Source organism: Muntiacus reevesi, chromosome 5 (genome assembly GCF_963930625.1).
Source record: "Muntiacus reevesi chromosome 5, mMunRee1.1, whole genome shotgun sequence".
Lineage (NCBI taxonomy): Eukaryota > Metazoa > Chordata > Mammalia > Artiodactyla > Cervidae > Muntiacus > Muntiacus reevesi.
The window spans coordinates 75,752,969-75,765,189 of NC_089253.1; the positions used below are offsets into that span (position 1 = coordinate 75,752,969).

At 51.0% G+C, this 12,221-nt stretch overlaps 1 protein-coding gene across 1 annotated transcript; it reads right to left on the minus strand.

The window, feature by feature from the left end:
• Positions 1-6,691: 6,691 nt before the first annotated feature.
• On the minus strand, positions 6,692-10,754 carry PYCR2 (pyrroline-5-carboxylate reductase 2). Its single transcript, XM_065936748.1, has 7 exons — positions 10,546-10,754; positions 10,195-10,265; positions 8,957-9,136; positions 8,640-8,861; positions 8,358-8,450; positions 8,008-8,171; positions 6,692-7,417 (listed from the first exon to the last, which is right to left on the minus strand). Exons 1-7 carry the CDS (start codon positions 10,610-10,612, stop codon positions 7,252-7,254), a joined length of 963 nt encoding a protein of 320 aa, XP_065792820.1. The 5' UTR covers positions 10,613-10,754; the 3' UTR covers positions 6,692-7,251.
• Between the last annotated feature and the right edge of the window lie 1,467 nt (positions 10,755-12,221).

Here is a 12,221-nt window from a genome sequence, read left to right on the forward strand (position 1 = left end):
AGGAAACCATAAATAACTAATTTCTCCTTTCTTTTCTCTTAATTCAAAATGATAGATTAGTTTCCATACTAAAATGAAAAATTAAAATGTTTACTTCTCTGAGTGGGTCTCCCAATGGCTTGGTACCCTCAAAACAAGATCCCCATCCCCAGTGAAGGCTGTAATGAGGCCAGTCCTGACCCCCCTGTGTTCTGGGTTCGCTTCCCAGGCACCTGCCAGGGACCCCTCCACTTTATCCCCTGCCTGCATCCCTATCCAGCCTAGTTTTCTGGTCATTCCTTGTGTTCCGGTAGGAACACCCCTCATTTATGTCAGTCAGTGAGGGCAGCTGTGCCTGGCTAAGGCAGAACAATTCAGTGTTTCAGAAAAAGCATCTTGGTTTCTAGCATCCAGACTTTTCCCTTCATTGACTTTGTTCCTACCAGCTCTAAACCTCAGTGTTCCCATAAGTAAGATGGGGAAATAGTAACTACCTCATAATTATTCATTTAAAGATTAAATGAGATCACATGTATTGCACATATAATCGAGGGCCTGGCACTTAGGAAGAAAATATATGTTAGTTTATTAAGGAAGTTTCTGTTTTAGGTTATAAATAAAATGCTGCTTGACAAGAAATGTTGGCCAGGCTTCCCTTCTCAGGGAAGGGGAAACCTTCCCTTGTGGGGTTGCAGAAAGGGGCGTGGTGAGGGGGAGAGGAGGAAGTTGGGGGCGAGAGGTGGGGGGCGGGACACAGACCTCCGTGTCAGGGCAATGCTGTCATCTGCCGAGGTGCCACCAGACTGCTCTGTGACTCAGGCTTCACTGAGGCTTTACCCGAAGCAGAGACCACCCTGGGAGAAGCGCAGACAATTAGTGTTATTTTTCCATTTTAATGGAATAATGATCAATTGAAATCGAAGCAGATGAATGACTTGCATGAGGTCATCTGGCCAGTGATGATTAGAACGCAGACCTTTGATTCAGGGTGACCAGTAACTGAGAGGTGCAGAGTTTTCTCAGCATCTCCGGGTCACCACTACCAACGTATCTTGATTGACAGGAAAAGTCTCTGATGTCTAATCAAAAATATTGCTGCTGCAGCCCACCGAGTGCATTTCTGGTTTTATTTTCAAGGAAGAGAGAGCATTTCTCCATGTAGAAAGTATGTTAGTTGCTCAGTCGTGTCTGACTCTTTGTGACCCCGTGGACTGTAGCCTGCCAGGCTCCTCTGTCCATGGAGTTCTCCAGCAAGAATACTGAAGCGGGTTGCCATTCCCTTCTCCAGGGAACCTTCCTGACCCAGGGATCAAACCAACGTCACTTGCGTCTCCTGTATTGCAGGAGGACTCTCTACCGTCTAAGCCACCAGGGAAGTCCTATTGAAAACTGTTAGCAAATTGATTTCTATTCCTGTCCCTTTTTACTTAAACATTCCCAAGGACTGACCTTACTTAAAAGACTCCAAAGCTGTATGAGATGGCTGATACCTTTGAGGCGTCCTCGTGCTGAAAAAGCTCTCAGGTAGCCCTGGGGGAGGGACAGGGTGCAGTAACTGAGGTGCCCTCAAGACAGACTGGCAAGGATAGAAATTCACTGGGTCCCTCACATCCCAGCCAATCAAGCACAAGCAGAGCATCTCACACGTGCTCAGTAAACACTCACTGATTGAATAAGAGCAAGTGGTAACCCAACAAACAGTGGATTACCAGGTCCAAAGACAGGCTGGGAGCTGCACGGGGCTTTCACCTCAGTAAAGCAGATGCCTCGGGAGGCACAGCAAGAAATAGCCCAAACTGACATTTTAAAAAATATATATATTTTACTGAAGTATAGTTGACTTACAGTGTTTCAGATGCACAGCAAGGTGATGCAGTTATACACATACATGTATATTATTTAAAAAATTATTTTCCATTGTAAGTTATTACAAGATATTGACTATAGTTCCCTGTACTCTACAGCCAAAACTGACACTGAAGCAAGATAGATGTCGTTCATTCATTCATGACTGCAGGCATTCATTCAGCTGCGTTTACTGAGTGTCAAGCACTAGGACCAGGAGGGATGTTCTATAACCCAGCCCACCCCCAACTGCTGGAAGCACCCAAACTGGTGGGGGAACCAGACAGGAAAACAGATGATCATCATACGACAGACGTGGTGTCATTAGAGAGGAGTCAGAGTTTTCATAGGAGCCCAGAGCCAGGCTCCAGCCCATCCTGGGGGCTTGTGACCCAGAAGGTGGCGAGGTGGAGGACAGAGACTGATGCCCAGAAGACCATCTGTCTACCTTTGCCAAGGAGGACATGATCATGCCCAGAGTGTTTCTGGATGCAGTTCAAGACCAGAGTGGGGCACTTAGGTAGTGCCAGCCCTGACTGACCACCTCGGGGAGATGTGTCATGCTAGAGCACTGCACAGCCAGAGCAACCTGGCAGCCCCTGAAGGTTTGCAGGATGTATTTGGTGACTAGGTGACACCTTCATATGATTCCTAAATCAGTACAGTACGAAAAGGATTATAATGAGATAGCTTACTCCCACCCCTGCCCCCATCTGCCTTCTTCCCTCTGTCCCCCCAGTTCCCCTCTTCTTGGTGTCTTGTGTAGCCTTTGAGAGTTTCCTCACCCAATTTTGTATCCCCACTTTCACTTTTAAAACTTACTTATCTATTTGGCTGCACAAGTCTTAGTTGCAGCATGCAGACTCTTAGTTATGGCACATGGGATCTGGTTCCCTGACCAGGGATCGAACCCAGCCCCCTGCCTGGGAGCTCAGAGGCTTAGCCACTGGACCACCAGCAAAGTTCCCTCCCCATCTCTTACATAAGGTAGCACACCATCCACTCTGGGTTGGACCTTGAAAAGAGGTGCATTTTATTTTCAGAACACTCCTGATCTCACATTGACACGATATCCATTCTGCCTATGTTCTGGTTTATTGGTGAAAGAAAGCACAAGTCAAGGCTTTAAGAACTTAGATACACACGAGGGCCTGTCTACACCATGGGAATGCTGAGGGAAGAGGCCCAGTCAGGCTCTCCTGTGGCCTCCCCAGAGAGTTGCTTAGTAACTTATGGTCATATGGGGACAAGGATGAAGGAGAGTATGTTTGTGTCCCACAAATGGCCTGCCGGTGGGGATTGGTGAAAACATTTTTAAGTCTTTCAACCATGGAGATTCTGCCTGCTTTATCATAAACAACAATCTAAAGCAAAATAAATAAAGAAATCAAGCAAGAAAGTAACCTCAATCCCACTTCCTCAAAGTAACTATTGCTAACATCTGGGCCAGAGGTTCATGCCCCCATTTCACAGGAGAGCGAAACTGAGGCAATAGATGCGGGAGTGCTTGGGGGTTGGTGTCCTGAGAGAAGCCAGTTATGAAATGGGGGTTGCACCTGCTCTAGGCCCGGCTGCTCCCAGAGTTTAGTTGGGGGAACAGGGAGAGGTCAGTGCAGGCAGAGGGTTGGTTGGCTCCTTCCTCACTCTACCTGTCTCCATGCTGCCTTTTCCTCTGCCTTCTCGTGTTTTCCACTTCCCTCTGTGTTCACCTCTGTCCTTGGTCTTGTGCAATTCAGAACAAGAACTGAGTCTCACTGACTAGGGCACACGCCGGCCTCACAGGGCACTCGGCACAGAGGGCGTTCAGCACGCTTCTTGAAAGGCTGCCCTGACCTCCAATGCCAGCTCTTACTCCTAAAGGCTTGCAGGGGGCATTTGGGTGTTCTCCTGGTGGCTCAGGCCACATGCTTCAGACCTTCCGGACAGAGTATCCACTGGGAGCTGCCGGCCCCTGGCTCTGCCTGCCTGCGTCTGCCACCCCTGGCTGGTCAGCCCTGTAAGAAGGCGGGCAGCTGAGGGGGCAGGCCTGAGGCCTTGTGGAAAGGTGACCAGAACAGTTTTTCTTGAGAGGCCCTCTTTAATCATGCCCTGGAGGACTGGGGCTGCAACCATCTTGGGTGAAACCTAGTCCTGACCGTACATACCTGGTCAAAGCTCAGAAGCAAAGGGCAGGGAGGTCCTGAGCAGGTGAGGACTCACCTGAGCCAGGTGGACTCATACCAAGGCATGACTGAGGCCTGGCAGCTAGGAGGTCCTCAGTAAATGTATGTTGGTGGGTTTAGGCCTGGGAAGGGGGTGAAGGAGATGAGGGGACAGCATCCTATCACCTTAGACAGCTTGTCAGCAGGCTGAGTGCAGAAAGGACAGAATTTGGTATCAGACATGGATTTGAGTCCTGGTACCTCAGATATGCAGATGACACCACCCTTATGGCAGAAAGTGAAGAGGAACTAAAAAGCCTCTTGATGAAAGTGAAAGAGAAGAGTGAAAAGGTTGGCTTAAAGCTTAACATTCAGAAAACTAAGATCATGGCATCTGGTCCCATCACCTCATGGGAAATAGATGGGGAGACAGTGGAAACAGTGTCAGACTTTATTTTTGGGGGCTCCAAAATCACTGCAGATGCTGACTGCAGCCATGAAATTAAAAGACGCTTACTCCTCGGAAGGAAAATTACGACCAACCTAGATAGCATATTAAAAAGCAGAGACATTACTTTGCCAACAAAGGTCTGCCTGGTCAAGGCTATGGTTTTTCCAGTGGTCATGTATGGATGTGAGAGTTGGACTGTGAAGAAAGCTGAGCGCCGAAGAATTGATGCTTTTGAACTGTGGTGTTGGAAAAGACTCTTGAGAGTCCCTTGGACTGCAAGGAGATCCAACCAGTCCATCCTAAAGATCAGTCCTGGGTATTCATTGGAAGGACTGATGCTGAAGCTGAAACTCCAGTACTTTGGCCACCTCATGCAAAGGCTGACTCGTTGGAAAAGACCCTGATGCTGGGAGGGATTGGGGGCAGGAGGAGAAGGGGACGACAGAGGATGAGATGGCTGGATGGCATCACCGACTCAATGGGCATGAGTTTGAGTAAACTCCGGGAGTTGGTGATGGACAGGGAGGCCTGGCGTGCTGTGACTCATGGGGTTGCAGAGTCGGACACGACTGAGAGACTGAACTACTTCCTAGCTACTTAAACTAGGGCAACGTATTTCCTTTTTTTAAAGCTTTATGAAGTATAACTTACATACCATAAAATTCATCACTTTAAGTGTACAATTTGACAATGTACAGGTTAGTGCAACAATCGCCATAATCTGATTTTACGTGCATTCTTAGTGGTTCAGTTGTGTCTGACCCTTTGCGATCCCATGGACTATAGCCTTCCAGACGCCTCTGTCCATGGGATTTACCAGGCAAGAACACTGGAGTGGGTTGCCATGCTCTCCTCCAGGGATCTTTCTCACCCAGGGATCGAACCTGTGTATCCTGCATTGGCAGGTGGATTCTTTACCCCTGAGCCACCTGAGAAGGCCTGTAGCATGTGTATTTCCCATTTATTATTGAATAATATCCATTGTGTGTATTACACATTTTATCCTTTCATCAGTTTTTCAACATTTGGGTTATTTTCGATTCTTGGCTATTTTGAGTAATGCTGCCATAATATCCACGTGCAAGTTTTTGTCTTGGATACATGTTCTTTTCTCAGATTGGTACCTACAAGTGGAACTGCCTGGCTACTCTATGCTTAACTTTTTGAGGAACTACCAAACTGTCTTCCAAAGTTGCTGCACCACTTTACATCCCTACCAGAGATACTAAGAGTTCTAACTTCTCCATATCCTTGACAACATTTGTCATCATCCTTTTTAGTGAAGCACAACACTAGTGGGTGTGAAGTACTATCTCACTGGGCTTTGATTGAAAATGGCAACCCATTCCAGTTTGCTTGTCTGGACCAGTTTGCTTGCTCAACTCTGTGACCCCACGGACTATAGCCCGCCATACTCTTCTGTCTATAGAATGGTGTGTTATAGTCTGTGGGGTCAGAGTTGAGCATGACTGAGCAATTAACGCTTGACTTTCGTAACTAATGGTGTTGAGCATCTCTTCATGAACTTATTTGGCATCTGTAAATCTCCTTTGGTGAAATATCTATTAACATCTTTAGGGGCCACTTATTTAACATCTTATTCTTAGGACGAGCTCCACCAGCACCAGGGTCCACATGTTCTAGATGTTTCTACTGAGCCATTCCACACGGTCTCATTTCATCATTACATACTCACCAGAACCTTTTGATGAAGGATGACCTCTATTTACAGGGATGAACTCCTGTGGTCAGAGACACTCAGCAACTTCTCCATGGTCACCTAGTTAAAACTGGTGGAAATTAAGGTGTGAACTCAGAGCTGCTGCTGCAGCCAAAGCCACAAGCAGGAGCTGCTGGGGAAGAGCACCAGGCACACAGCCTGCACGGGGAAACCACAGGACTGACCAGCAACCCAACTGGGGGAAGTTGCTGATCCCCTCTAGGCCTCAGTATCTTCTGTAAAGTGAGGAAAAGAATAGTTCCTCCCTCGGAGAGCACTTGTCTGAGTCTGATGCAGTGCTTGGCCCACTGCAAGGCAGGCAGCTTCCTCCATCTAGGTTGCTGCCCGCTCCCCGACCCCACAAATGGAAATGAGCATTGGCCCACCTGACCCTAGGGGCTGGGCTGGAGCAGAGTGTCATTACAGCTGTCAGGGCCTGGCCCCTATTTCTTCTCATCCCTACTTCAGTGCCCTCCTGCTGAAGCCAGGAACACCTGGCAAGGGCCTCGAGTTCTCTAAGATGATGATTTGAGGTTAAGCATAAGAAAAGCAAGGTAATAAAAAATAAAACTTTATTAAAGCAGCCAAACTTAGCAACATTGAATAACACATTTTCAATGGTACACCAATGAAGCAAGAGTTAAATATAACACAGTCTAATAAAATATATAACACAGTCTAAGATGTGCATTTCTGATTGTGATAATTCTAAGCCACTAACTTCTTTTCCCCAATTTGAAAAGTCCTTGTCATGTTTCATACACCTTGACTCAGCAACAAACTGACCCTGCTGTGGGCTCCAGTGGGAGGACCCCAGTTGAAGAGGTCACCCACTGAGGGTCTCCAGGCCTGCCTATGGAGCTGGGGCTCTGAATGGAGTCCCAGCCTCCCTCTCCTCCAACTGTGTGAGGTCTGCATCTGGTTTCCAGTGTCAGCCACCCCTTCAGAGCATCTTCTAACACGAGACAGGAGGGGAAACCAGTGCTGCTGGGTCCAACAGATGGAAGGTGGTTTTATCATGAGGACCTGAAGCTGATTGAGCCTCTGTCAGCTCGCCCTGCACGGCCCCCGCAGCCAAGGGCTCTGAACACAGGGGAGGGCAGATCCAGGCTGCCTTAGTCCTTCTTGCCTCCTGGGACTGGGTTTCTCGTGAGGAGCTTCCCTGAGCTGGTTGGGGTCAGTGTGGTCACTGTAGGGGATTCCAGCTTCACTCTGTCCAGGAGGGTCTTCTTGAGGGCAGCTGGGGAGATCTTCTCTTGGTCAGCCATGGACTGCAGCTCTCTGCAGGCAAAGTCCCAAGAGGTTGAAGGAGGAGCAGGAGCTAGAGCTAGATACACAAGATCTCCCCATCCACTTAACCCCAACCCTTGCTGACTTGATACCACCCGAACTTAGAACCCCAAACCAAACACTCCCCTAAGCTTCTCAGAAGTGCTATTTAACTAAGTACGGCTTACTACACAGATGCAGAGCTTCAAGTGGTATCTATGATCAGCCAGGGGGAGAGAGAGTGGGGGAAAAAAAAAATCACAGAATTGGGGGTCAAAGACTTGAAGTCTAATCCTACCTCCATCACTTACTATCTGTTTGATTTTGGGAAAGCTGTTATCTGTAAACCTCAACTTTTTCATCTGGAAATCAAAGCTAACCCCAGTTATCAGAACTGTGTAAGAATTACATGAAGTAAGGCCTGCAAACCCTTAGGCTAACAGAGTCTAATAAGTGGGTTATTAACACAGCACAGACTCCAGCAGTGCTAATGGGACACAGAAGGCAGATTCTGTAAGACACTGACAGCTGTAAGCTTACATTCTGTAAGACAGAGACTGGCTCCAAGCGGAGGGCCTGGGCAGAAAAGGAGAGAGACCCACCGTGTTCGGATACAGGAGGCCTCAACCGCGTTGATGAGCAGGGAGCGGAAGCCCCCGCTCTCTAGGAAGTGCAGGGCGTGGATGGTGGCCCCCCCAGGGGAGCACACATTGTCCTTGAGCTGGCCTGGATGCTGTTCTGAGTCCAGCAGCATCTTGGCAGCTCCCTAGGGCAGGAAGGGCCATCAGAGGAGAAAACTGCTGGTGCCCCTTGTGATAAGCTTCTCCACACCCACTCCTCCCCAATCCCTATTCCAACTTCCCCACCAAGCCCTGTCCTGGCTCAGAGAGCCCTAAGAATCCCATCCCATCCCCACACCAGGGTCCAGAACACGCAGGGAGACGATACTAACCAGCAAGGCCTGGGCCCCCAATCGGACGGCCAGGCGCCGCGGCAGGCCCATCTTCACCCCACCGTCAGCCAACGCGTCTAGGGCCATGAACGCCTGTGAAGACAATCACTGAGCCCCGGGGCTGCAGGCACTCAGGGGCACGCGCAAAGGTCTTTTCCTAATGACTAGCTCCAAGGGTCAACCTCCTCCACCAGACAGCCTCAACCAAGAGGTGGGCAACACCCCCAGCCCAGGCTTGCCCGCCACTTCATCGTGCACCCCAGGGTCCCCAGAGGGCCTCACATAGGCAGGCCCACTGCCGCTGAGCCCTGTGACGGCGTCAATCAGGTCCTCCTCCACCTCTGTGCAGAAGCCCACGCTGCTCATGAGCTGCTCCAGGAGCTGCCCGTCCTCCACCAGGGCGTGGGTGCCCGTGGCGTACACTGTCGCGCCCTCCCGCACCACCACAGGCGTGTTGGTCATGCAGCGGATCACTTTGGGGGCCGGCTGGAACGCCATCAGTTTCTGGGGTGAAGGCAGAGGGCCGAGTGAACTGCCAATCCCACCAGCACCCACCCTCGCCTCCCATCACACAGGGGCACCGGGGCCGAGTTGGACACCTTTTCCACAGAGCTGATGGTGACGCCAGCCGCACAGGACACCACGATGTGCCTGGCCTGGACGTCGGCCCCGATCTCGTCCAGGATGAAGGGGATGATGTGTGGCTTCACGGCCAGGAACAGGACGTCACTGTGCCTGACCGTCTCCTTGTTGCTCCGGGTCAGGTTCACACCCATCTTCTGCAGGAGGAGACCACCAGGCTTACAGTGTGTGGCAGCCTCATGAGCCACGGACCTCTCAAGGAGCAGCTGAACCCCTCCAAGCTCACATGGCCAAGTGCAGCCTGGAATTCCCTGCCCTGTTCCCCTCAGAGTTTGCCCCTACCCCCATTGCCTCGACGTTTTCCAGTGTTGCTACTGGGCAAATGAGTGCTGGACATGGACAAGCTTCCTCATGGCAAACAGGAAATCGCTGTCTCCCATCCCCACCAGTTCTCAGGCACCCAAGGCACCCCTCTGCCAGGTAAGACGTCTCCATGGCTGAAAAGCGGCACAGGTAAGGTGAAAAGTGAAAGTGCCCAATGGTCAGAAGCAGGGCTCTATCCCAACCCTGGACACATGTTCATCAAGGTGCCTGGTCTCTGTGCGGTCCAGGGGTGTAACGGAGGACACCCCTCTAAGACTTCACACTAAGAAACAAGGCCCTCCACTGATGGCAACACCTACCATCCCAGGCCCAGACACTGCCTGTTACCTGCCGCCTGCCTCATAAGCCATCCTCTCCCACACTGCTCAGGTTTTGGGTGAAGACTTGGGATATTCTTTGTTTAGAAAGAGGAACAACTAACTTGCCAGGTTCTTTCCCAACATGCTCATTTACACCTCAGAATAGCTCAGCAAAGTGACTACTGTGGGCTTCATTTTATAAATGCGGAAACTGAGGCTCAGAGCAGCTAAGTACCTTAACTGCTTAAGCTAAGTACCTCAGCTAAGTACCTTAACTGAGCTAGTGGATGAAGCAAAGTGACTATTTTATTGGGTACCTACTATGTGCTACGTGCTTTTCACACATCAAAACCTCAACTAACTTTCTAATCACCCCAGTGTCTGGATTGGAACCCAAGTCGGTCTGCCTGGCTGCTCGCACCACCCTGAGCTGCCCCAGGAAAGATGGAGGATAGTGATGCTTCTGGTGGTGAGGTCAACGCCGGCCACGGAACAGCACAGGGGTTCAGCTCATCAGGCCACCCTTCTCCTGGGTCTCCGTCGCCTTCCCTACACCCTCATGCCCCACCTACCCTGAGAGCAGACACCGTTGGCAGGTCCATTTCCGGGGAGCTGGCTATTATTTTGTGAGCCGACAGGATGCCTATAGAAGACAGGGCTTTTCAACTGGGGATCATGGCCCACCCGGTTCCCATGTTTTCCTTGGGAGAGGAGAGTCAAAACCCACGCCACTCCGACTGTTGTGGAGACGGTCGCTGGTGCCCCCCTGCTCCTTAATCCCTTATTAGGGATTTGGAAATCCTTAATTCCCTAGCAGACGCAAGTTCCCCTTTCTTCATTCCCTCACGTTCGTGCGGCGGGGGGCGGTCACAAGCTAAGCTGGGGACCTTCCGCGCACCCGCCTTCCGCCCTCAGGCGCTTACCTGCGGCCGTGAAGCCCCGCGCCAAGGCGCAAGCCAGCTGGCCGGCGCCGATGAAACCCACGCTCATGGTTATCCGGGTTTCGCGTCTGCCCGGTCGCCGCAGGAGTCCGCTCGGGGCAGCCCTGAGAGAAACGTGGAGAACCGAGAGCGTAGTCTGCCCGGCGACGAGGAGCCAGATCCGGGGAAACGCTCGCAGCTTCCGGCCTCGATGCCACAACCCCGCCTCTTTCACGCTCACCCACCACCAAACGGCCCCGCCCTGCCAGAGGGACCAATCCGCGGCCGGGACGGGGCCGTGTGCCCGTCTTCTGACACGGGATTGGTGGGCGGAAGCTCCCTCCCCAGCGCGCGAAGCCCGGATCTCCGCGTCCGGGACGCCCCCCCCCCCCCCCCCCCCGGGTATCCCCGGAGCCCCGCCCCCACCTGCGGGCGGAGGTTGCCGCTGGCACTAGCGCGCGGCGCTAGGTTGAGGCCGGCGGCGAGGTCTGGCTCACGTTATTTGTGGCGCTGCCGTCAGCCGCCTCTCGAAAGCTAGAGAAACTTTCCAGGTTGCTGATTTGAGGGGGCGAATGTGACGCTCCTGGTGAGGTTTTAGACTGGAGGGTGGAGGCCCGTGGGCTCCAGGTTCCTCCGTGCGCCCGGGGATTATCTAGGTTGGAGCTGGGCGTTCCCTCGTTAACGCCCGCACCCTCTGAGCGCGCGGGGAGGCAGTGGGGAAGCCCCGGTTATTTACTTGAACTTACATAGTCAGTGGAAACAGTGTCAGACTTTATTTTGGGGGGCTCCAAAATCACTGCAGATGCTGACTGCAGCCTTGAAATGAAAAGACGCTTACTCCTTGGAAGGAAAGTTATGACTAACCTAGATAGCATATTAAAAAGCAGAGACATTACTTTGCCAACTAAGGTCCATCTGTTCAAGGCTATGGTTTTTCCATTGGTCTTGTATGGATGTTAGAGTTGGACTGTGAGGAAAGCTGAGCGCCAAACAACTGATGCTTTTGAACTGTGGTGTTGGAGAAGACTCTTGAGAGTCCCTTGGACTGCAAGGAGATCCAACCAGTCCATCCTAAAGGAAATCAGTCCTGGGTGTTCATTGGAAGGACTGATGCTGAAGCTGAAACTCCAGTACTTTGGCCACCTCATGTGAAGAGTTGACTCATTGGAAAAGACCCTGATGCTGGGAGGGATTGGGGGCAGGAGGAGAAGAGGACAACAGAGGATGAGATGGCTGGATGGCATCACCGGCTCGATGGGCATGGGTTTGGGTAAACTGCAGGAGTTTGATGATGGACAGGGAGGCCTGGCGTGCTGCGATTCATGGGGTCGCAAAGAGTCGGACACGACTGAGAGAGATTGAACTGAACTGAACTGAACATAGTTCACGCGATTGGTCTTTTTTAACTGGAATTGCAAACAGAACCAGTTCCTCTGTTTAGGAAATGATGGGCTCCTTATGACCAGACTAAGGTGTCCCCTGACCATGCTACTTGGTTTCAAAAGTTTCAGAAATGTGATGTTTACTTTTTCATCACTAGTAAATTTAAGAGAATTGATGCTTTTGAACTGTGATGTTGGAGAAGACACCTGAGAGTCCCTTTGGACTGCAAGGAGATCCAACCAGTCCATCCTAAACAAAATCAGTCCTGAATGTTCATTGGAAGGACTGATGCTGAA